Source organism: Nycticebus coucang, chromosome 24 (assembly GCF_027406575.1).
Source record: "Nycticebus coucang isolate mNycCou1 chromosome 24, mNycCou1.pri, whole genome shotgun sequence".
Taxonomy (NCBI): Eukaryota; Metazoa; Chordata; class Mammalia; order Primates; family Lorisidae; genus Nycticebus; species Nycticebus coucang.
Genome location: NC_069803.1, coordinates 20,744,515 through 20,770,964, shown reverse-complemented (window position 1 = coordinate 20,770,964; position 26,450 = coordinate 20,744,515). Strand labels below are relative to the sequence as shown.

At 41.3% G+C, this 26,450-nt stretch overlaps 1 protein-coding gene across 1 annotated transcript; it reads right to left on the bottom strand.

The window, feature by feature from the left end:
- Window positions 1–383: 383 nt before the first annotated feature.
- Window positions 384–26,450, bottom strand: LPL (lipoprotein lipase). The gene is made up of 10 exons (XM_053578307.1): window positions 26,087–26,450; window positions 17,612–17,772; window positions 15,593–15,772; window positions 13,917–14,028; window positions 12,762–12,995; window positions 11,197–11,439; window positions 8,332–8,452; window positions 5,554–5,736; window positions 4,410–4,514; window positions 384–1,941 (listed from the first exon to the last, which is right to left on the bottom strand). Coding segments are annotated over exons 1-10 (1,428 nt in total). The 5' UTR covers window positions 26,175–26,450; the 3' UTR covers window positions 384–1,940.

Here is a 26,450-nt window from a genome sequence, read left to right as displayed (position 1 = left end):
AAAGCTGATGAGTTACTTCTTCACATAGTTAAGTAAAAAGTTTCTTTCTTGCTTTTTGTGAAAGACCATTTCATTGTATTATTTCGGAAGAGCGAGTTGGCTCCGTAAGACCATTACTGATGAAGATACGTTCAAAGTTAGCACCACACATCTATAAACGCAGATAGCCACAAGGCCTGTCCAATATGTACAGGTTCCCTTTACACATCCACACATGTATTTACAGCTAATAAATAAAAGTTAAGGCCAAAGCATCGTTGAAATATATATAATCAAAGCCTTTAGAAGCCAGAGTTCCCAGTGCCTCGTGCTGAGTTAATGCAGCCTGGGTCAAAACCTAAATCCAGAAACTTAATGAACCAGCAATAAAGGGGATGCCAACAACAAATCTTACATCATTTTATTTTTAGAGAGAATTCATTCCACACCTGTGATGAGGTCAGTCACAACCTGGTCCTGTATTATATGCGCACGACCATATTTCTCGGGCTGAACTCCTGGCACATCTGGAACCATTTCTACTCCAACATGACCTAATACGCCATAGATTGATTCCTTTACTTTCCAAACCATGCTGAATGATAATCACACACCTTATATATATGAGTATGTGTTCAGATACGCACACACATTCACAGTTTGGGTTCCCAGCAATAGCCTCTGAGATATTTGACTTTTTTTTTATCTACTTATACATAGAAAAGCATTCTGAAAATGTGCAATCTAGTTAATAAATAATTGTCCGCTCACTCTTGATTGGTTGTTAAAAACAACAAATAGGAACCCTCAGGGCATGTGGCTACTTGCACACAATGGTTTATAAGCACTGTTTGTTATTAATATGCCCCAGAAACTTCTCTACCATTTTTACTTAGTAAAAACAGTCTTTGATTAAACTTTGTAGAAGCTCGAACGATACAAAATTTGAACTTGAACACATATTTCCTTGTCAAAGCCAGGAAGAAAAGACTCACACTCAAAGTATAACCAAAGCATGAGTGGGATAAGCCTGAAATTGGTTAGGAACTATCTAGTATTGGATGATTTCAAGTTGATGAAAATAATTTGGAAAACCTGATAATAAAAGTATGGTATCGTTTTTCTTCCTGCCCCATTCCAATTCTGTGTTGGCTGAGGGTGACAGGTTCATTTTCAACACCTGTCCAGAGAACATTTTTAAAATATAAGCTTGAGACAGCACAAAAGAGGGGAGAGACAGAGGTTAATTAAACAATAATCTGCAAAGTCTATTAAGAATAAATCGATTGGAAAGGAAGAATTGATCTGAAATTTGTATCTCCTTTATCTTTCAACTTTGTCACAATGCGAGCCAATGACGGTGACTGAAGGCTCACTACTTCATCAGCCCATTCCCCGTCCCTCTCTCTAAGTCCCATGTTCCTGGTTAACTCCTGAGCCACATCCCAAAGGCAGGAGGAGAACCACTGCAAAAAAAATCAGGCGTTTCAACTGCTAAGTCGCACATGGGTCTGACTCAAGACACAGAAAACCGTTTTCCATACTCAGACTCGGAGAAACCATGGAGAAGCATCAGTCCAGAAAAATCCAGAATTCCAATTAAAATAGGAGGTTCTAACCCATGTTAGGCTGTGGCCAAAGATGCCACGTGAAGGGCTCTTATTTTACTGTGGGCCCAGACAATTCTTTTCTTTCTCAAAACGCGGTGCTTTCCACACTGGCTGCTTTTAACACTGGAAGATGTGCTATCTGGCCACTGGACTCCTCCAATGGAATTAGCCACTGTTTAGTATTTTGAGTCTGTCTCCTAAAATAACTAACGAGGATATAGCTGGGATTAACACTCAGGAAATATATACTTTTAAACACCCAAAGCAGGGGCCATCTTTTGTAAAAGTTGCTTCATTGATTTCATTCTTCACAGAATTCATTCATTCTTCTTTCTGGAGCTTTGCTCAGTTTCTGGGAAAAAGCAGAGGAAGAAGGGAATTATTATCCCCTTAGTGTTTTTACAATCTCCCCCTCTCCCCCACCACTCTGATGACAAAAAAGGATTCAACTGGAAATTGGGAATGAAAGTTATGAGGATAAACCCAGGGAAGAAATGGTTCATGGGTCCCAGAAAGTGGCAGGTTCCTAGGAGGGAAGGGCACTCTAACAACTATTTCCACAGGACTGAGCCCGATGATTTCAGAATTGAGAGGAATTCTTATTCCTACAATGTATCAAATGAAAAACTAGTTCTGTTTCTTTTCTTGGGATGTGAGACTGGTGAAGAATGAACGTAAGATATGAACAATGAAATCTTTCATTGGATTCACCAATTTTAGTTACAGAGGAAAGAAACTACAGAAGGTTATCAGTCTGATTCATGATTACCTCCTTGATAAAGTTCAAGTGTGTCTTTTTTTTTTTAAGCTGGTTACATATCTGTCTTCAGTAGCGCTATAATCAGATGAGCAATGTCTCATTAGACTGACTGAAATAAATTCTTATAACTTATACAAATAATATGGCCAAGTGCTTTATAAACACCTGGAGTTCCTTCCTAATTCGGGGGATTTTATTTTTATTCTCACATACAGATTCAAAGTTGTAGACCATCTGAGAAGAATGCGTGTGTTATTTGTGTGTAAAATAAATGCATGTATAAAACTTAAGTCTAGGAGTCCCTTTCTGAGAATTGGAGAAAATAGGAAATTCTCTTAGGAAATCTGAGGAAAAAATAAAGCAATAACCACTTAGTGAAAAAGTCTCCACTTGGAAAAGAATCGAATTATGCTGCCTCGCTCAATACTGGTAAACTACTCTCCATTTCAAATTTATCTTGAGCAGTCTTACATTCATATTTTGGAACCATATGGTCTCATCTTGTCATTCAAAGTATATATGCGATAGGGTGGCGCCTGTGGCTCAGTGAAGTGAGTAGGGTGCCAGCCCCATATACCGAGGGTGGTGGGTTCAAACCCGGCCCCGGCCAAACTGCAACAACAACAAACAAACAGCCAGGCATTTTGGTGGGCACCTGTAGTTCCAGCTACTTGGGAGGCTGAGGCAAGACAATTACCTAAGCCTAAGAGCTGAGGTTGCTGTGACACCATAGCACTCTACTGAGGGTGACAAAGTGAAACTCTGTCTCTAAAAGAAAAAAAAAAGTATACATGCCATAATTCCACTTTATAGAAGATTAAAAAATATAAAGATTGTGTAAATAAAGTCTAGAAATAAAGTCTAGTGATTTGATTTTCCCCTCATTTATTTATAATAAGTAAATTATAATTTATTTATAATGTATACATTATATTATAAAGTAGAAGTTAAAAATTTTGTTCCACAAAGGGTCTTTAAGATACTTTTTTCCCAATAGGCAGTTCTCACTCAAGACTTTTGTCTGTAAATGCAAATAGGAAAAAGGGATAAACCAAAGCAATTGCTTTTCTCATTTCCAGATTAAACTGCATCCAGCCTTTCCCATTGTTTTTGGTTTCTATCGTGTCACCGGCTTGTATAACACGACCTAACGTTTCTCCTCTTTGTACCTATAAGCCAGTAGCAATTGGCATCTGGCAGGGCAACATGTGGAGGAATGAAAATGACATGTTCCGGGAATTCAGGAGGGGACTGGAGGGTCACATGCTTGGTCTACACTTAGCACTGACGCTCTGGAAAGATTCTGCTGCCAGCTGCCATGTGGATTAGCCTTAAAGGTCAGGAAGGAAAGAGCCAGAGAGTTGTTCTGAGATAGAAAAGGGAATAATCTCTGTTCTCAGTCCACCAGCTCCCCATCTTTGGGGGTTTTAAGATGGGCATTTAGGCCTGCCCCTTTGGCTGTATGTCCTGGAGTCTGCTGGCATTTCGAGAATCAAGGCATCTGTGGCTGCAGCAGATACAATAAGATGTTTTCCTTCCTCAGCGACAATGGCGACTCCTAAGCTCGACCATGTATGCTCCTAGCTCTGCGGAGAGCATCCATAAAGGCAGCAGCAATGCAGCAGGAAAAAAAGCGGCAGCGAAGATTTAGGGGCCATGGGAGAAATAAAATACAAGCTAAAAAGTGCACCTTGGATAAAGATCAGGGATAGGAGACAAAAACAGAAAAAGAAAGGGGGGAAAAAAAGAAGCATTTCAGAAAGCACTGCATCTGATTCAGGTGCAGAGGACTCAGAAAGATAATTTATCAAGAGTAGAATATAAACATCTTAACACAATAATGAAGTAAATGAGGTGAAAGCTGTGTTGATTAGTTGGATGTCAGCACTCCAAATTGTGTAAAAATCAACACACTGTACCCCACAAATGCACAAATGTATTCATGATCTATGTGTATATGACTTAATAAAAAAAAAAAATCAGCACTGGCCTTTGGGGGTCGGGAGGGAGGCTGTGGCTGCCTCCCTCGGGACGCGAGCGCAGGATGCGCAGAGACTCACCAGCCAGACTTTTTATTCAGCGACTTGTCGTGGCATTTCACAAATACTGCAGGTGCCTTTCCTTTCTGCAGATGAGACACCTTCTCCCTGGAGCAGAAGGTCACTCTGTTCAAGAAAATGGACATGATAAAAAAGACTGTTCAGAAATATACAGGGCTGTTTACATCCTGCATGGTCGTGCTGATTAAATGCTTGGATATTTCCAATAATTAACTGTAACCCTCAGGCCACACTGGAAGCAGAAGTTTATTTGAGAACCTGACTCAGGGTTCATCATATGAACTACCTAATTAATTTAGACAGACAGGCATGCAAACAGCCCAGAGGAGCCTGACATCACCAGGCTTTCTCTGAGAGAGAATATACAACCAACTCTACCACCTCCAGGCCTCAACATTAGGGACTTAGGGAATCGGCCTTCGACTGGCTCTGCTAGAGAAACAAAGATTCTGCACAGCCTTTCCAAACAACCCTTTTTCTGCTTATAAAAGCAAATGACTAAAGAGAAATATTATTTATCAATCCTAATTCAAGGAGTTATTTTCATTAACACTAATAGCACACTACAGTTTGCAAAAATCCCTGCACATTTAGTGTATATATAAAAGTTTTAAATCCTATGGGGTTCTCCGTGCCATTGATTTTATAGATGCCCTTGGGTGAGGTTGGGAAGACAGGTGGAGGTTATCTTGGAATCTCATCCTTCATGAAGAGGCTGGTTTGAATCTATGAATGTCAAAGTCACATCTCTGAGGTTTGTTCCCTTAGCTATGGGGGGCTTGAGATAGAAAAGGGAATACTCTCCTAGGTTCTATGTTCTCAGCCCACCAGCTCCCCATCTGTATCTATGGGAGTCTGCTGGTATTTTGAGAATCAAGGCATCTGTGACAGGCAAAATCCCTGCTCTCACTCTGAATAACAGTGATCGACTCAGGGCTGATGCTCTCCTTCTATGAACTGTGGAAATACTATCATTCCCCAGCATGCAAGGAATACTCCTAAAGAAAATTATAGGTGGAATTATTTAGGGAAGGCTTTCTAAAGTTTCATCTGGATGTTGACAGCTTCTGAAATACTGCCCCTACGTAGTGATGTCAGGATAAGTCTGCAGTGAGCAGAGTAAACTGAGGTCATCAATAATTACTTTTTTTGAGTCTCTCCCGCTTTTACTTTGATTTTCTCAATAGCAAAGCCAGGGCTGCTCCACCAGTCTGACCAGCCGAAGTAGGAATCGCTGTTCCATTTGAGCTTCAACATGAGCAGCTCTCCAATATCAACCTCCGTGTAAATTAAGAAGGAGTATGTCTTATTTGTGGAAACTTCTGGCCTGAGTTAAAAACAAACAAACAAAAAAATCAACAAATTTGGTTAGTTCTGCAAAACAGCTTTTCTCCCCCCCCTTTTTTTTTCCTCCCAAGATGTAAATGGCTTTATTGTTTGGGAGATTCTTTAAAAAATGCAAAAAATGTTCAATAAAATACTCAAAATGAAAGTCAATGGCATTTGTGGTATTTAAAAAGATATCCACATCCTTTCAATCTATTCCAGTGTTTATCCTAACAACATGAACTATTTAATATAATTCTTAAAAAAAATTCATAAGCCGTTCAGAAATATCTTTCATTTTATGCCTTTCTTCAGTTCCTATCAATATATGAACATTTTTTTCTTTCTTTTTTTTTTTAGACAAAGTCTTAAGCTGGGTAGAGTGCTATGGCATCACAGCTCACAGCAACCTCCAACTCTTGGACTTAAGCAATTCTCTTGCCTCAGCCTCCCAAGTAGCTGGGACTACAGGCACCCACCACAACACCTGGCTATTTTTTTTGGTTATAGTTGTCATTGTTGTTTGGTGGGCCTGGGCTAGAGTCGAACCCACCAGCCCCGGTGTATGTGGCTGGCACCCTAGCCACTTGAGCTACAGGCGCCGAGCCGATATATGAATATTTTTACTTAGTCACAATCATAATACACATATAATTCTCTATTCTTTCTTTGTTTTCTTCATTTTTTTTTTTTTGAGACAGAGTCTGCTCTGTTGCCCCAGGCTAGAGCGCAGTCTGACCAGCCGAAGTAGGAATCAGTCTAACTCACAGCAACCTCAAACTCTTGTGCTCAAGCGATCCTCCTGCCTCAGCCTCCTGAGCAGCCGGGATTACAGGCACCCACCACAATGCCTGGCTAATTTTTCTATTGTTAGTAGAGATAGGGAGGTCTCCCTCTTGCTCAGATTGGTCTCAAACTCCTGAACTCAAGGGATCTTCCTACCTCGGCCTCCCAGAGTCCTAGGATTACAAACATGAGCCACCACATCCAGCCATGTTCTCTTCATATTTGATCTTCTACTTTTTCCCCTGCTTTCCTTAGTTTACTAAATTTGTATTTTTTTTTTTTTTTTTGAGATAGAGCCTCAAGCTGTCGCCCTGGGTAGAGTGCCATGGCATCATGGCTCACAGCAACCTCCAACTCCTAGGCTCAAGCGATTCTCCTGCCTCCACCTCCCAAGTAGCTGGGACTACAGGTGCCCGCCACAATGCCCGGCTATTTTTTGATTGCAGCTGTCATTGTTGTTTGGCGGGCCTGGGTTGGATTTTAACCCACCAGTTCAGGTGTAAGTGGCTGGCACCTTAGCCACTTGAGCCACAGGCACCGGGCCATAAATTTGTATTTTTCAAAAGCTGGATAGATTTTACTGACTTAATAAACCACAATTCATTTCACCATTGACTCCAGGGTGAATACTAGGTTTCTAATTTGTGTTTTTATATGTACCACTACAAATAAATGGGTCATAGTTTAAATCTTAAAACAATTTATGGACTCTCTTTTTATGATATTAGAAAAATTGCTCCATTCAAATTTTGGTTACCCATTTCTTTATGATACATATTAGACAAAAATACCTCATTTCATGTAACAACCTCATATAGCTGAAGAAAGTGATTGTCATCCTGCCTTCCTCCCCCGGAGGGCGCTCTATCAATGAATCTTACATTCAGTAAGCATGATGGGTATTTTAAAAGATTTGTTCATTTAGTAATTATGAAAGGGCATCATATAGTTGCCTTAATTTTTTATTTCTTTATCAATAGTAAGGGGTAAACCTTGTCACGGGCTTTTGATTTCTTATACTTCTTACACACATTATATGAACATCTGTTTACCGACAGGTTTCCTATTATCGTTCATTTTCTTTTTTTGTTTTTTTTTTCCATTTCTTTAATGTCAAAACTTTCGAAGGAATTTCATTGTTGTTTTGTTTAAAACAAGTATAAAAGAAATGAGGAGATATAAAATAATAAAAGAAATGAATAGTGAATAAAAATAAAATGGCCAAATTCATGATTTTTTTTTTCTAACTCTAAAATAAAACAAATGAGGTGAAGGCTATGTTGATTAGTAGGATGTAAGCCCTCCAATTTGTACAATTTATCAACACATTGAATCCCATAGTGACTAAATGTATTCATGATCTATGTACAAATGACTTAATAAATAAATAAATAAATAAATATAATAAAACAAAAGCATGGATGGCTCAGTGGGTAGGGCACCAGCCCCATATACCGAGGGTGGCGGGTTCAAACCCTGCCCCGGCCAAACTGCAACAAAAAAATAGCCAGGTGTTGTGGTGGGCACCTGTAGTCCCAGCTACTCTGGAGGCTGAGGCAAGAGAATCGCCTAAGTCCAGGAGTTGGAGGCTGCTGTGAGCTGTGTGATGCCATGGCACTCTACCGAGGGCCATAAAGTGAGACTCTGTCTCTAAATAAATAAATATATAAAATAAAAGCCTCAATTTTGAAATTCCAATTTCTTGAACTAGAGACTTGTTTTCCAGGTGCCTCACCCTACTTCTGTTTCTCAGACTAATGGCCAGGCCAGGTAATAGTGCCACAGTGAACCACAAGCTAAGGCTACTTACAGGGTGAAAGCAATGTTCTCACTCTCGGCCACTGTGCCATACAGGGAAATCTCAAAGGCCTGGTTGCTGTGCATCTCACTTTCAGTCCCAGAAAACCGAATCTTCACTTGGTAATGGAACACTGTAGGGGGCGGAAATTGGAACACACGCTGATCAATCATTATAGAAATACCACAACCCCTAAAGAATCCATTCAGAACCCCAGAACATATCTCGCTGATGCCCAGAACCATCAGTGTGGCTAAAAAAGATTTCTTCATATTGTGCAGTGTTTACACCTAGAAAATGCAGACCTTGGATTTTATTCCTTTCCAGAAAGGTGTGGCTTTAATGAATAACCCCAGTGTATCTGAATTGCCAATCCATCCTAGGAAGTAAGCCATTTTTGATAGGATGTAAAGAAAATCAAAAGGCCAAAACTCCCAGGATATTTTTCCCATGAACTCCACCCTCCTTGGCTGTCTAGCCCTTTAACATCTGTACCAAGCATATTTGTCGTTTGTTACTGAGACACCGTAAGCGATCGTGTTTCTTCTTGTTTCATGGGTAGGTCTGCCCTCCCACCCTGACCACAAGCTCCTTCAGGTCAGAAGATCATGTGTATCCTCTGAATCCCCCACCACCTAGCACAGAGTGTGTGTGAAGTAGGCTTCACAACAACAGTTACTTTACTAAACCATCACTAAGGCCGCAAGGACTGCCTTGCAAAGCCTTTCCTTGTGTGTTCTGTACTAGGAGAGCCTTTGGAGGAAGGCACTTAAACCTCTACATCTGCTTCTTCTTCTTTCGTCCATCTTTACCAAAATCCCAGAGCAAATGGGCCTGGCAGGAGGTTAAGAGAAAGTGAAGGGTGCAGGCCTGAATTACAGCCACCATGATGGGGAAACTAGAGTTATCAGGATGCTATGTCTTCAAGAATATCCCAAGACCTTGGTCAGATGATTTTCTTATTTGTGTTTCTATTACATGTACTTACTCTTAAGCTAGGACATGGATTTCTTAACACTACTTGTTTAGAATTTGGCCAACTATATTTCTATGGTGCTTTAGCCACATCCAAAAGAAAAAATTGTGAACCCATTTTGCTGTTGTGAGCTCCTGACAACACCCTCTATTTTGCTTTGACTCTCTCTCTCTCTTTTTTTTTTAATTGTTGAGGATTTATCCAGGGTACAGAGAACCAGGTGTAACCTGGTTGATTGGGTTAAGTAAACTCCCTCTTGTAATGGTGTCCTACCTCCTCTTTCTGTAACAAAAATAAGTAGTCAGATCATTAAAAAAAAAAAAAATCAACAACAAAACCTTACAGCTACTAAGAGGTGAAGGGGAATTGGGTTGGGGTAAAACAGAGCCCATGCAGGCTGCAAGACAGGTTAGAGCAGAGGAAGCTGGGAGTGTCGAGGTGTCCCCAGCAGACACCGATGGAGCCGGGAGCGCACAGGTACAGGATGTTGGGTGAGTGAGACAGGTCTGTCTTTGAGATCATGGTCCTCTCTACCCCCTGCATACTCCCTTGTTCCACAGATTCAGGTACATGGAGGTTCCTTCATTGCCTAAAAGGTTTCCTTTAACTACAAGTGCTCCAGCCTCTATGCCACCAAACACACCTCTGCAGATTCTAACAATTCTTGTTACAAATTGGCACGAATGGCAGATAAATTCTACGCTGGGAAACTTTTCTTTAACAGAATCCCTTCCCTCGGGCTTCTATTTGGATTTCACATAAGCCAGCCTTTCTGAAGTTACTCCCCTCTTGCCGGAGACCTCTGATAACCTGCCCTCCCATTTCCCTTCCCCCCATTTCCTTTAGATGTTGCTCTAAACAACATGCCAAGCTTGAAATTCAAGGGGAAAACAAATCATGGCACAATGGAAGTATCCTCAATATCTGGTACACTCTTGCCTCCCAGGCACAGTTATATTTAAAAATATAGATAGTTCTTGCCTTCATGTAAAGCAAACTTTCTGTGAAGGTCCAGGGTGTGAGTATTTCAGGCTCCATGGACTGTATGGTCTGCCTCAACTATTCAACTCTGTTGTGGTGGCAGAAAAGCAGCCTTATCCAATATGAAAATGAAATGTGTGTGACCCTGTTCTAATAAAACTTTATTTACAAAAGCAAGAGTTAGACTGGATTTGACCCTGTCTAAACTCCAGGGTTTTTTGACCCCAGGTAGTTGGTTTCTCATTGGCTCTGAGCCTCCTACTGATGCACTGTGCCATGCTAATGGTCCCAGTGACAGAGGAAGGTGGCAAGCAGGGCACTTGCCACACTCTTAACCAGGCTGATGGATGCAACTCCCTCTCTTCATCAACAGAAGCACAGAGAGGGCTCAGGGTTCAGTAACATCATGTATTCTCTTTGTTCCAGTGGATGGACTCCATACCTGAAATGCAGTGGGCGTGATAAGAATGGATGGAGCTGGAACATATTCTTCTTAGCAAAGTATCTCAAGAATGGAAGAAAAAGTATGCAATGTACTCAGCCCTACTATGAAACTAATTTATAGCTTTCATAAGCTATAACCCAATTATAACCTAAGAATATGTGGAAAGGGGAAAGGGAGAGCAGGGGAGGGGGGAGGATGGGTGGAGGGACGGTAATTGGCGGGACCACATCTATGGTGCATCTTACAAGGGTACATGTGAAACTTACTAAATGTAGAATATAAATGTCTTAAGACAATAACTAAGAAAATGCCAGGAAGGCTGTTAACTAGTTTGATGAAAATATTTCAAATTGTATATAAAACCAGTGCATGGTGCCCCATAATTGCACTAATGTACACAGCTATGATTTAATACAAAAAAAAAAAAAAGAATGGGACTAACAGATTTCCTCACTTACAGCAGCCTCCAGCCTACCTTTGTAAGGCATCTGCGAACGAGTCTTCAGGTACATTTTGCTGCTTCTTTTAGATCTGACCTTATTGATCTCGTAGCCCAAATTATTGCAACGGTTCTTTCTGCAACTCAGGCAGAGCCCTTTGTCAAAGGCTTCCTTTGAACTGCACCGATAGGCCTTACTGGGGTTTTCTTCATTCAACAGGGAGTCGATGAAGAGATGAATGGAGCGCTCATGGGAGCACTTCACTAATTGGTCCACATCTGGGGAAAAGGAGGCATCAAGAACATTTGAACTCTGTGGAAATCCACAATGAGTGTTTCATTTTGCATATCTAATACAGGTTGGGGGGGGAGCTAGAATAAAAGGACCCTAGGATACAGGCCTATGCATCTGTGATTGTGAGATCTGTTTTAGGAGATTTCCTTGATGGCAGCTGCTCACTTACGTCCAAGATTATGAAAATTACAAGTTCACGGGGAAGCCTGACTTTCTGCTGTCATATATTTACGAGTATGTTTATGCAACATCTTAGATGTTCTTAGATATGAGAGACATCTAAGGTAGCCATTAATTTCCCTCTTTTATCTCCTCCTGTTTTCTTTCTTTCTAACCCTAACCCTAAGCATCTTTCTCTTACAATGAAGGTATCCAATATTCTAGCTACTTCGAGAAACCTATAGTGCTTTCAGAAACCACATCATATAAAGTGTAATTGTTAAATGAATAGTTTTTTATCATAGAAATGTATAATTGCGTATTGTGCCCCTACTCATGATTTTTACATCCAATGAGCCATAGAAATAATCACCGATGTCATAAGAACAGATTTATTACCATAAACTTGTACAATAATTGAAAATAATACTATTATGCTGTAAGTTCTGGAATGTGAGCTCAAAAGTAATTGGCATGTTGGCAGGTCCCAAAGTCCATAAAGTCTGCAAAGTTAATGTGCTTTTCAAAGTAAACATTAAGCTAATAGTAAATTATTCTCTCTTGGGTGGCACCTGTGGCTCAAGGAGTAGGGCATCCCCATTTACTGGAGGTGGCGGGTTCAAACCCAGCCCTGGCCATAAGACTGAAAAAAAAAATTATTCTCTCTTGTTAGAATTTTGGAACACTTACTGCAATGGGGTGGAGATTTGTTTCTGGTTTGTCCATCTCTTTAAAAGGCCAGCAAAAGCAATTTGGACTAATGAACACATCTTTTCATTTTCAGTAAAATCCAAAATCACTCCATCGGCTTTGTGACTACATTCAAAGTGTGACAAGATGTGTCCAGATGACATTTTACAGCGCTATTATCATAGTCAGTGGCGTTTTCCTGTCTCAATCTCATCTTTACTTTCTCTTGCTACTGCAAGTGCAATAGACAATGTCGCCTGCCATATAATAAATAAAAGGCAAAATGGCTAGCTGCCTGGCACTAAGGCCATAACATTGAACCCAGCAGTATTCTTCATGAACATATTTTGGCTGAATGCATATACAAAAATGGCCTTTGGTGGGCCTGGGTAGGTTACTGGGTCAATGAAGGTTCAGGACAGAACTCACATTTAGTTCCCAGCTCAATGGTACTTACCTCCAAGGCCTCTCTCTGCAATCACACGGATAGCTTCCCCAATGTTGCATCCTGGTTGAAAAGTGCCGCCATTTGGGTAAATGTCAACATGTCCTACTGGCTTCTGGATTCCAATACTTCGACCAGGGGACCCTCTGGTGAATGTGTGTAAGACATCTACAAAATACGCGTCATCAGGAGAAAGGCGACTTGGAGCTTCTGCGTACTCAAAGTTGGGTCCCGCTGGATCTAGGCCTTGATGGGAAAAGAAGACCCCCCCAGATGTTGAAATCTCCCTTCGTAGGACATCAGCATGCCACTGCTCATCATTTGAATGTAACTGGCTGCCACTTAGACACTCATTAGCTCCTGCTAGTCTACAGTCATCCGATCTTTAAATTACTGATCTTAGAAGGGTACAGATGAAAGTTACTAAATGCAGAATGTAAACGTCTGAACACAATAACTAAGAAAATGCCATGAAAGCTATGTGAATCCATTCGATGAAAATATTTCAAATTGTATATAAAACCAGCACATGTACCCCATGATTGCATTACTGTACACAGCTATGATTAAATAAAATAAATAAATAAATTACTGAGTCATTAAAGTAAGTCTGGCTCCTACCCAAATGATTTGGAGTCTCTTAAACTAGCCTTCATCCAGTGATTTTTCACTCAGGATGGCTGGATTTCCTTTTGTAAATTACTTCTGAATCTGCTGAGAAGATCTTTTAACAGTGGTGAGCGCTCTCTCTCTCTCTCTGTCAAACCTTTGCTTAGGAGACTGTCTTCTTTCCAAATGGCCTCTGGAGTGTGTCCTTTTTAGTTTTCCTAGTAGTGATGTGAGAAGTGACTACATATGTGTAATGTACTATCAAGCGCACAGCAGAGGGAGAAGGAAAACAGGCTTCTTGGAGAAATCTGCGCCCATTCTGTGAGTAATTCATTCTGCTTTATTTCTGTGCTATTGCCAGTAGATGGCGAGACCCTAAGAACAAGCCTCTGTATTTTATTTTACACCTGAAAAGAGCCCTAGAGTGTGATAGTCAAGGGCCAAGGATAGCCCCCAGAAAAACACCACCCTTGTGGGTATTTAGCAAACGTCAGATTTTCTTTCAGAATCAGAGCCATCTCGACTCTTGTGCTAAGACCAATGAAACTGCTTCCTTACCAGTAATTCTGTTCACCTTCTTGTTGGTCAGACTTCCTGCAATACCAGCAGCATGGGCTCCAAGGCTGTATCCCAAGAGATGGACATTGTCCAGAGGATAGTTAAATTCCTCCTTTGGAAGAGAAAAAGAAAAAAAAAAAAAAAGGGATTCTTAGAGTTCTTTGCCAAAGACCAAAACTAAAGGAAATAAAATGAATCAAAATATTGTTTTTGAAATATAGACAATCCTGAAAATTAATTCTATTTACTTTAATTTTGTGTTATGCCTAAGAGAAAGAAACATATTCTTTAATGTTGAGAGTTTTTCTTTAACAGCAGATTTAAATGAGGAAGTTTTCCCAAAGATTGAAACAATATTATCTACATAGACGGTAGAACCTTCATAGTGGGCCACCTCCCTACACTGACCACCTCCTTAAGTTGACCTAATTTTCATAGATTGAACACCAGCCCAGGCCTTACAGGAACATATCAGTACAGTAGGCCTAGTTCCTTGTGTTGACCATCTTCATATGTTGGCCAGTTTGTCACAGTCCCTTAGGTGGTCAACTTACAGAGGTTCTATTGTATAATTTATGCATGCATACATATATGTATATGGGTATGTATATACATATGTATATGTAAATATGTATTTAACTTTACTCATTATTCCCTATTCTAAATATACTACATATATCACTTTATTCTTAAAGGCTAACTAGTGACTTATAATCAGAAAATATTATAGTGGGAGGGGATTAGCACACAAGGTCCAGTCTCTTCATTTAGCAGGTGGTAAGCCCAAGGCTCAGGAAGGTGATTAGATTTGCCCAAGTTCACTTGTCTGGCTACCAAAAGAGCCAAGAAAAGAACTTTGTCCTTTGATAGTCAACACAACAAATAGCACTTATTTTTTTTGTTGTTGTTGTTGCAGTTTGGCCAGGGCTGGGTTTGAACCCACCACCCTCGGTATATGGGGCCAGCGCCCTACTCACTGAGCCACAGGCGCCACCCAATAGCACTTATTTTTTACCCTCCAATTATTTGGTTTAAATAATTTGGCCCTGTCAGAGTGTTACCTACCTTTCAAGCCCAATATACTTTTCAAAGGTACTTTTCAGAGAACAGCCTGGAATAGTAGGTCCCTTGCTGCTAGGTCAGAACTCTGGACCCTTGGCCAGCTCAAATCCTAAATACCTTCCTGGCCGTAGTCTTCTAAATTCAAATCCATGACTGCCTCAACGCTCAACAAAAATCTGCATCCTTAATCGACACCCCAAAATAAGTATTATTGATGTTTTCTTCAAGGAGGATTGGTATTCTAACAGAAGTCAAAGCCAAGATGAAATTTCCATGTCCCAGCCAAGTGGTGGGGAAGGACTGGCAGACCACGCCACCTTCCCTCCGTCCTGAAAAAACAAGATTTGTCTGTTCTGCTCACTTAGTTCTTGGTCTCAGCAGCTAGTCAGTGAAAAAATCAAGGGTAGGGCAGGGCTGCTTCTTGCCTTTATAGTTTTATCATTCTTACCAAAATGCTGCTTTGGGCTATGAAATGATGCCTATATTTATTCTGAAGAGTTGAACTGCCCCTGAAAGTATCCCTAGTAAGTAAAAAAAAGCAGAAAGAATAGCTATTTGGCTCCAGCAAAGAGCTCTGTTTTGGAAACATAAGGTTGCTCTTCTTCTGGCTTTACCTCCATCCAGTCAATAAATCTGGCCACATCCTTTCCCACCAACTTGGTGTAGCCCGCGGACACTGGGTAATGCTGCTGAGCCCGGGACAGCCAGTCCACCACAATGACATTGGAGTCTGGTTCCCGCTTGTACAGGGCGGCCACAAGTTTTGGCACCCAACTCTCATACATTCCTGTCACCTGAAAAAGATGACACAGGCTTTGTTAGAATACCCACATTCAACTTGTCTTAGATATGTGAGCCCCATACACCTGCGTACAATGTAAATAACAAACTTGCAAGGAAGCCTGTTAGCTCAGACAGAAAAATCAAATCCCCAAAGGGTATTCCAAGACTTAGGACCATCCCTTCCGAGGCAAATTTGAATATGCCAAAGAAGAGATGTGTTGAGCTCAGGAATGGCAGACCAGGCTTTCAATTTTAAAAAAGTACATTTGATGAATTCTGTAAAATTTTAGCAGCGTATACTATAAAAAGAAAGATGGATCTGAATGCAGAGTAGGTCTTTGGGAGAATGATTGGGAATACCTGCCTGGAGTATAACCCTGAAGGACTGGTCCTACACCATCCCCCCTCCTCCCTGTCTCTGGGATGCTGACCACCCTTTGCCTTCAAGATCAAGAGAGGATGCTGTTGTCTCTTCTGAATGCAATATTAATTGATGTTTGTTTCAGTCAGCAGCCAGGACCTCTTGGTTCACAATGAGAACCTTGGACTTACAGCAGTGAAATGCAAACAGGAGGCAAAAGCTCCACCTGGATCCACCATGTACATGCCACATGCTAAGCCTTCTTTTGGGTCTCTCGTGACAAAGCTTGGAGAGCCTCCTGACATCCCTCAGTCTGTGCCCTTGAGTCACCGAGCAGCTTACCTTTGACAGGGCAGGGAAAACTCATTAGTTCTTGGCTCCTATTGTAAGTTTTTCTGTACTATCCATGTTTCCAAGTTTAGCTTTCTAAAAGGGCAAGTAATGCAACTTACTCCTATAGCGGCTGACATATTTTTATTAATTGTGTAACAACCAATCTAAGCCTTTCTTTTCGATTCAACATAAAATACTGATAGAAATAACCCCAAACAAAGGTAATGGAAAACCAAGTACTCACCTTCCTCAACACAGAAAAGATCTTCTTTTCTCAGTTTTTCTTCTGAGGTTCCTTCCAGCAGTACCAACTTTTTAAATTTTTGATTCTCAGAGACACAGTTGGATTGAAGCCCTCCCTGACACCTGCACCCAGGGCTCCAGCTGAACCCACCAGTGAGTTCACTGAGATAAGCTGAGATTAGCGTGGCTGGCGTTAGTTATCAAACAGACCAAACAGGTTCACGTGATCTGGAAACTCAGCCCCACAGCCAGAACTTGGCTCCTGAGCTCAGGTGTGCAAAATGTTGAGAATACAAGTAGGCTTAGTGGGACCATCTTCTGATTTAGGGTTAGTTATGTTAATTTAGGATAAAAGGGAAAAAAAAAAAAATATATATATATATATATATATATATATTTTGCAGTTTTTGGCCGGGACTGGGTTTGAACCCGCCACTCCAGCATATGGAACTGGCGCCCTACTCCTTTGAGCCACAGGTGTTGCCCAAGGAAAATATTTTTTTTCAACATTTCCTAAAGTATAGAATTTTCTCAAGGATAAGAATGAGATGCCTGAGGAATTCAAATTATTCCTGTTGTATGCATTTGTTTGTTAAGATTAATGTTTTAAAAAGAAAGTATTGGGCGGTGCCTGTGGCTCAAGGAGTAGGGCACCGGTCCCATATGCCGGAGGTGGTGGGTTCAAACCTAGCCCTGGCCAAAAACAAAAAACAAACAAACAAAAAAAATTATAAAAAAGTATTAAAAGGCAAATTCTGTATACATCAGAATGCTTCTAAAAGCACCAAAGTTTCCTTTTTCCTATTTAAACCTCATAAAATATAAAATAGGTTGATATTAGGGATTTGAACTTTTATCATGAGAATCATACTTTACTTTGTTAATTCTAGTAAATGGATTTTTTTTTACTTACGGTCCAGCCATGAATCACCACAAAGGTTTTGCTGCTGTGGTTGAAGTGACAGTTGGCCACAGACTCTGTTACTCCGGGAATGAGGTGACAAGTGTCCTCAGCTGTGTCTTCAGGAGTTCTTAGGGCAAATTTACTTTCAATGTCTATAAAATCTCTTCTGCCTAGAATCAGAAGATTGGATAGAATGTTAACGAGAGGGTTGTGTGTGTTTATTTGATAGAATGTTAACGAGAGGGTTGTGATTGCTTGTTCACACGCAATCACCACTGATACTATTTTTGTTTCTAAAGTGTTTTTTTCTTTTTTAAATGAATGGGGGTGGCAGGAGAATGAGAGACGCTTTAGTGGTGGTCAAAGTTGACCTTAACTGTTGGTGAAGCAGCATTGAATTCTCCTGTGTCTCCCAGCCTCTTCTGCAGCAATCCTTAGTCAGGGTGAGTGTGTGTGTGTGTGTGTGTGTGTGTGTGTGTGTGTGTGTGTGTGAGATTTCAAGGAAGTGAACTGCTATTTGGGGATTCCTTAGATAATTCAAATTTCTCTCGAAACATGAATTTAAATGCTTGGCCAGCCTAGGTTATGCTGCTTCTAGTGGGAGGACCAGAACCCAGTCTTGTGGTTCCCCTTCACAGCTCATTCTCCTTGAGAACATTAGCTCATGGTTGTTGAAGTTGACTCAACAGTTGGCTATAGACACTGGGGACTCCTGTGTTATATAGTTCCATTTCTTTTGTGTATTATTTCACCCTCTTTGAATCTCTAATTATATCAAAAGAATTTTTCCCATAATATTATATAATTAGGCTTGTTTGAAGGAAGGTTGTTTCTTTTTCATTAGCATAATTTTAAAAAATATTAACAACTAAGAAATACAAATCAAAACCACCCATACCATCTAACCCCAGCGAGAATGGCCACAGTACAAAATCTCAAAACTGCAGATGCTGGCGTGGATGTGGAGAGAAGGGAACACTTTTACACTGCTGGTGGGACTGCAAACTAGTACAACCTTTCTGGAAGGAAGTATGGAGAAACCTCAAAGCATTCAAGCTAGACCTCCCATTTGATCCTGCAATCCCATTATTGGGCATCTACCCAGAAGGAAAAAAATCCTTTTCTCATAAGGACACTTGCACTAGACTGTTTATTGAAGCTCAATTTACAATAGCCAAAATGTGGAAACAGCCTAAATGCCCACCAACCCAGGAATGGATTAACAAGCTGTGGTATATGTACACCATGGAATACTATTCAGCCATTAAAAAAAATGGAGACTTTACAGCCTTTGTATTAACGTGGATGGAAGTGGAAGACATTATTCTTAGTAAAGCATCACAAGAATGGAGAAGCATGAATCCTATGTACTCAATTTTGATATGAGGACAATTAATGACAATTAAGGACATGGAGTGGGGGAAGGGGAGAGCAGAGAGAGAAAGAAGGAGGGAGGGGTGGGGAAAGGAAGAGGAGAGAGAGGGAAGGAGGGAGGGGGTGGGGCCTTGGTGTGTGACACGCCTTTTGGGAGCAAGACACGATTGCAAGAGGGACTTTACCTAACAAATGCAGTCAGTGTAACCTGATTTCTTGTACCCTCAATGAATCACCAACAATAAATATATATATATATATAAACAACAGTTCAAAATGTTTTAAGGTTCATTCAGTGGGATGTCCAGAAATACCCGTGCTAACTATGAGCCATGGTTCATTCCTTCCTCCAATATTTCTTTTCCTATTTAGGTCATAACAATTTTTCACACAAAATCAAAACTTAAAAACTACAGTAAAGTTGGTGGTATCAGAGCAAGGGTCCACACTGGTTCTTCATAGTTCATCCCAAACTGGATAAAGAGGGAGAGAGAGAGAACCTGGCTGTTGAAACTAAGGACAAGAAATCTAAATATCCATAAGTCTTCATGGAGACAGTACATATTGTATTAGAGTGAATACTTCTATTATATTGTACATTATATTGTAAATAAAATCAGACTCTTTTCAAAGAGCAGAGCACAGCCAGAGGGAAGTTATATTGGGGGAATTATTTTCCTTGTCAAGTAAACAAGCAAAACAAACAAACAAAAAAACTCTACCTAATTCCTATAGAAAGGTAATAATTTGTAGATTTTAGGTTTTGCTATTCAAGACTTACCAGAGATAAAAAAAAAACTTTTAGGAAATAAATAAATGAGGTTGCAAGGGATACTTTTAATTTCTTAATCTAAATTTTCTCTGTTCACAATTCAAAATTTGAAAACCTATAACTTCAAAATAATACTGCAAAATCCAGGCCAAGAATGGAAATAAGAACCATATAGTAACAGTGAATGGGTAGGCATTTAAGTCAGATGTCATAACTGAGGACTGGTTAACGGTTTTCTTTCAATAATTATTTTCCAAAATGACTTGAACACTAGTGTAGTTACTTGCCAAGTAATCATTACATACGATGAGTTGATCACACACACACACATCTCCACCACCTAAAATGTAGGAGACAATCTCCTTATATTTATTAGAAAGAAGTAAGTTTTATTACAAAAGCTAAGGACTCCAAGATCACTTATTCAAATAAGAGCCTGTGCTAAACTACTGATCTTTAAAGCTCTTTTCATTTCCACATAGTAAAACTGCACTTGAATCCATCCATCTACCAAGAATAAGCTCTACCTCCAACTTATTGGAAGACGTTGGTCTCCTTCTTTCTTCCTAACCAGAAAGTACCCTAGTAGTTTCATGATTTGTCTTATAGTGGAAAGAGAATACTGAATATTTTTAATCTAATTCTTCTCTTTTTTTTTTTGCAGCTTTTTGGCCGGTGCCGAGTTTTGAACCCATCTCTTCCGGTATATGGGGCTGGCACCCTACTCCTTTGAGCCACAGCTCCCCCCCTAATCTAATTCTCCCTTCAGTGCCCAAGAACTTTGCTGTTAGAAAGTGTTTTTAAAAATTTAAAACTAAATGAATTTCACCCTCCCCCACATCTTTCTACCTCAAATAACTCATACCTCCTCTCCACTTATTTTAACACATTCTATTATTAATCTTTTTAAAGCAGAGATTCACCTGATATCTCCCTTACCAATGATTTGCCAAACTGATATTGAAGACTATTTCTTTGTACAACTCCAGGGGTTGACCTTCACCTGTTTTTCCCTAGAATTATGTAGTTAGTGCCCTTGGTATTGCTGACAGTTTTAAAATGACCAACAATATTCTTTGTAATTATTGAGACTGGCTTTGTGCAAGTATATTTGCATGAAAAGCAAAAGTCTATTCCATCTCTAGGTCCTGTATCAGATTATATATATCTGGTTCATGGATAGATCCAATCTTCTACAACAAGTATTTCTGTCGGGCCCACTGTTTGGGAAGAAAAATAATAGGAAATTCGCATATTCTCAAGCAAACTTGTATTGGATACTTTCATTTCACTCTTAGAGGAAATGATTTTTCCTTTTTAAGTTTGATAGGAAAATAGTGTCACTCTATTTGATAGTTTTAATTCTCCATCAGGAATGAAATCGTATGGGTGCTGAGGCCATCTTTCCTTCTCTTTGTGTTCTGGATAAAAAGTTGCACAAAATCTGTATTTGCAACCCTTCAAGGATGTCCCAGCATCCTCAAGATGAATGTGCTTCCCAAATCTCCAGCAAATGGCTTAGACTATGCAGAAAAAGGTGGCCCTGGATCAGTCTGTAAATTACTTTTCCAATGCAACCTGGGATCATTCCTGAGTCACAGATGAACTGATCTGATGTGACTGTTACTCAGGAAACGATTGTTTCCCATGCGTGGAAATAGTATTAGTGATAGAAGTTATCTGCACTTATCCAATCAGACTGTCTTTTAGCATATCCCTTAGCAATTAAGGCCAGCTTGGAATTGGGAGGGAGATAGAAAGAAATAACAAAGGAAGAAAGAAGTGAAGAAAGGGCGGCCTCCATCCTGAACTTCACTGAGCACAGCATTACCACCTGCCAACCAGGCCCCAGCAGAAGTGTCCTTATTAAGCACTAAGGGGAGATTTATGGTACCAGGAGAGTTACAAGTCAATGTAGTTCCTATGTAATATTAATCCCTAAGTTCCTAAACAAGATAGCTGAAGATCTGAGTAGGTAAACAAAGATAAAGAATTTATCTTACTATGGATAGTAACTCACTTAAATGAAATTAAGCTGAGACGTTACAGCACGTAGAGAAAGGTAAATTCATGCAGGACATGTTGTGCTGGAAAAAAGAAGAAACATTGGACATCCTTCAAAAGCAACCAGTGACACTCTAAAGGGACATCAGCGCTATCAGGTGAATAACATTAATATTTATGTGGCGACTCAAGGTAGAAGAGCTCAATTACAAGGCAATTACCTTTGAAATTTCTACTTCCAATCTCTCTCTTATGTAAACACATATACAAATGTACCCTAAGGATTTCATTAGTAATTCATTTGCTCTCTGAGACTAATGGTCATAGTTTTCAGCTCAGGTAGTATCTGCAAAACACCAAAAGTCGAGTTGAAATACTGAACTGGTCAAGAGAAAACATCAACGCCATTACCTGACTGAATCGATGGTTTGTTCAGATAGTCCAGTGTGGACAATATATAGAAAAAATACTTGTTTTAATGAAGTAGTAAAAATAAAACTTGTACTTAACCATCTGAATTTTATGTTAAATTTTCTCTACTATTAAGACCAAACATCCACCCTACTAGAAAGAAGGGTTAAAAAGTAGGTTCGGAGATGAGTATAAAATAAATGGCCCAATGAAATCAGATTGAACATGAACAAGTATAACCCACCCACCAGTGCTCAAAGGCATCTTCTGGATTAGTTGATGAAATTTGTCATTATGTAGGCATAGTTAAATCAACATTTTTTTAAAAATTGAAATGTGAAATTCTTGTATTGTTTATCCGAAATTATCTTCTCCTTGTTGATACAGATGGCAAATGGAAACATCCAATTGTCTCAAACTAATACAATGGAAGTCAATAATTACCTTGATAACAACTGCTTTATTTAAGGGAAAACTGGATAAAGACTTGGACCCTCTTTTAATTAAAATGTAGGTGCTCTTACGCTAATTTTCACCAAAAAAGTCTGACTTTTCATTGTATTTTAAAGCATCTGCAAACTTATATTTTAAGTTAAAATTAATCTGAGTCGGAGTAGTATTGTCTCTCCTGGTCTGCATGGAAACAGATTTCATAATCTAAGAAAAACGCATGATTGAGCAGTCTCCCCCAAAGGATGTGTACTGTGAAGTCGGTGTCTGAATTAGACTGAGTGGCCATGCCAAAACCAACCAAAGTCATCTTTGTTGCATTTATTCTACCGCCAGTTAGCAGTGGGGACATTTTCTTTCATTCATTCAAAAAGTCAAAATCAACAAACTATGTGAGATATTGATTGTTCAGAGAGACTAGATTGGGTGGAGTAAAAAGAGTCAGTTGACACAAGTTAAATAGACTCATTTTCAATAGAATGTAAAAAATATATATATAGGGTGGCCATCAAGTTCATGTGCAATTTAAAATTTAATTGTGCCACAAACTTGATGGCCACCCTCTATAAAACCACTTAACATAATCCATTCCTTCCTAATAGATACTTATTTCCTCCACTAGAACAAACCAACATTTGTTGAGTAGCCAAACTTTGTCACTGCATGTAGACATTCTTAAAATAGCCACAAGACAGCAATGTACGAACAGTCCAGTGAACATTGTTCACAGTAAAATTTACGCTTAGTCTCTGAGTAAGCTGGAATCCTATGGTATCTGTCCTGTAGAAACAAACAGAGCCCTCAGTCTTTTGCTAAAGGGAATGTGACAAAAGCCATTTGAGACAAAGATTGACTCTCAGCTTTAAAAGTCCTCGCTGATAAAAAGAAAAATACTTAGTTCACTGTGGTAAAAAAAAATATAGTTAGTGAATACAACTATCCCTAGAAAGGTGTTGCCATAAAAGTTGGAAAACATATCATGAGTAAATTCAAATGGTATCACCACCTAGACCTGAAACATAATGATACTCATGTCTTGAATATTTTCCTTGCATTTTGTGTTCCAAAGTCATCCTCCATCATCACTCTGATGGCCAGAACATCTTCACCCTTCCAGCAAGACAGGCTTTATGGCAATAACGTGGCAACAGAGACACTGACAGCAAAATGCTGTACGTTTCAAGGCACTTTCTTGAACAACCTGACATAACTTGACACTTTGGCAGTAAACTCTATAGCCCAATTTCTTCTCCATAAAAAGCACGAATAGAAGCTGAGCTAAAAATATGCTGCTAAAAAGAAGTAAAAATTTTCCGACGCAATTCTTCCCCTGTACCTGACTCCCACCTTCAGTACAGCTGTTAATCAATTCCTGCTTGGTGAAGCTCTTCCCCAGTGACACCTGCTATTTCGCTCTCATCTCCATCACATTTAACCCGGATGTGGGCCTGGAAAGTCAGGATGGCTGGTCAAACGGAACTGTAGCCACCGAGCACCACCCCATATGCTCCCTCTCCTAGCTCTTCAAGTTTCCTAGTTGAAGCCACCCCAGAGATGGCAGTGGCTCCTAGGACAAAGAGCCCAAAGGCAGGGCCTCTTATTCTCATTATCTTCTTAGAAAGAATCAAGAATGAAGAAGCAAACTCAGAGCTCAGAGGAGGTGCTGGGTAGCATTCTACCCAAGCTCCATCTTTCTGTGAATTTCTAGAAATTCATATTCCTAGATGAAATGCACCTGGAGGACAGAGGGGCAGAAAGTTGCTGTGATGGGAGGAGCATAAAACAAAAGGTGGGTTGAACCCAAAGTGGAGGGAATGAGTGGGAGTCATTTCAAGTCTACTTAGAAATAATCCTCCCTTAATACATGTTGAGCCAGGAAAAGCATGTGTTAGTTAAAATCCAATTAAATTAATTAAGCACACGAGTACCCATTTCAATCAAAGAGTTCGGAATGAAGGGGCCTCAAAGACATTTCAGTCTCAGCAAAATCCTCTTTGTAGAGCTGAGGGGCTAAACCCAGAGAAATGACCCTCCTACTAATCCCAAAACACAGGATCTGGAGCTCCAAAGGGGCCTAACAGAACCTTAAAATGTGGGTGAGCCTTTCTGTGTGTGTTTGACGGTGAACGTAACGTTATTCTACGATGTGCTTTCTTAAGAATTTGGAGTTGCTACCATCTTCTTGGCCAGGATTGAACACTACGCAGGAGAACATACCAACATATTGTTTAAGACTCTCCAGGGTTCTCAGAATGGTCTAATAGGAAAAGATACTTGTTTTTTTATCCAATTCTGCCTTGATGGAACCCACGATTTTCTTTAACAAAGATGGTCTTTCACAAATTAATGCCTAAATAAAACGAACGTTCAGCAGCAATCAAAGCCATAGGCAGACTCGATAGAACACATCCAAGAAGGCTGCCTAATGCAATTCGAGAAGAGAAAAGGGAACGCTGCCTCCTCTGATGACTCGCCTCGGTTGCTTTAAGTTACCATTGTGTGTTAACTGAGCCACGGTTCCCGCCGCTATTGCAGGCAGGGTTGGGGCTGGGCTCTCATCTTCCCTGCAGTAAAGAAATTCGCTTCTGGTCCCCGCGCCAGACCCCCGGTGCGCCCGAGGCGCCCACGCACTCGCCCACAACCTCACGGTGCCGCTCAGAGGCCCCCAAGTGCTCGCAGCCACCGTGGGGCTGGCCTGGGTTCCAAGGGTAGACCTGGCAACCCCCAAGTCGGCGGCCACATTTTCGGGTATTGAGCCCTTCATGGGCTTTCTGGGCACCAAGAAAGGTGTGTGAACTTGGAAGCGGGAAAGTGTCCCGGGAACGCGCGCAGGACGCTGCGTCCCCGAGACTCCAAACGCGCGCTGGACGCTGAGTCTCACCCTCCATCCCCACCCCACTGCCACTCCTACCGCGGAGCAAAAGGTTCAGCCGAGGGCGCGAGTGCCCAGTGAGGCCGAGATGCCCACAACACCTTCCCGCGCCCTGCTCACTCCCCTAGCAGGGGGCCGCTGTCTACCCGCGCGTCCACAGGCGGGGGCTGAGCCGCGGCCCGGCCAAGCTGGGGTCACCTTGGCCTGCGTGCCTTTCATTCCAGGATCCCCCCGCCGAAGAGGTCACAGCCGGCCACCGCCAGCCGGTCCTTGCTCCCCACTCCGTGGTCCGGGACCTCACACCCTGACCCTCCCCGGCTGGGTCCGCGCGCCCGGGAACGCGGCAGCTGCCGGAGGGACAGCGCGGGAACCCAGAGCGGGAACCAGGCAATCTCGCAGCAAGACCTGAGGGTGATTTTTTTCCCCCTGGACTAAGCAGGTCCCTCTCCGATGACTGTTCTCAGGGCCAGCATTGGGCTGGAGGAGCCCCTAGTGCCTACCCGCAGCCCCTTTCAACTTCCTCGCTCGCATCCTCAGGACGCGTGGCAGTGGCCCCTGGGCCGCGTCTGCAGGTGGAGCGAAGGTTGCGCGCAAAACTTACTGTCGGCGGCGGCCACCCCTCCGCGGGAGGCAGTCAGACTCTGCAGCCACACGCCCAGGACCACCAGGAGCAGGGCTTTGCTCTTCATCTCGGGGTGCGTCCTTCTGCAGGAGCCGCACAGCGCGAACCGACCGGTGGACCCGCCGAGCGGAGGCGCAGGGAGGGCTGCAGCCGCGGCCGGCCGCGGGGAAGTCTCCTTTAAAGGGGAGGGCAAGACGGCTAGTAGTGGCAGGTTTCGAAGAGGAGGAGGAGGAATCGAGTCTGACTCGGTTCTACTCCGCGGCTGCTGCTGTGCCTGGAAATATGCAAATAACCCTCATCGACTATTGGCTATAAAATCATAAGTTGGGGGGGAGGGCCCTAA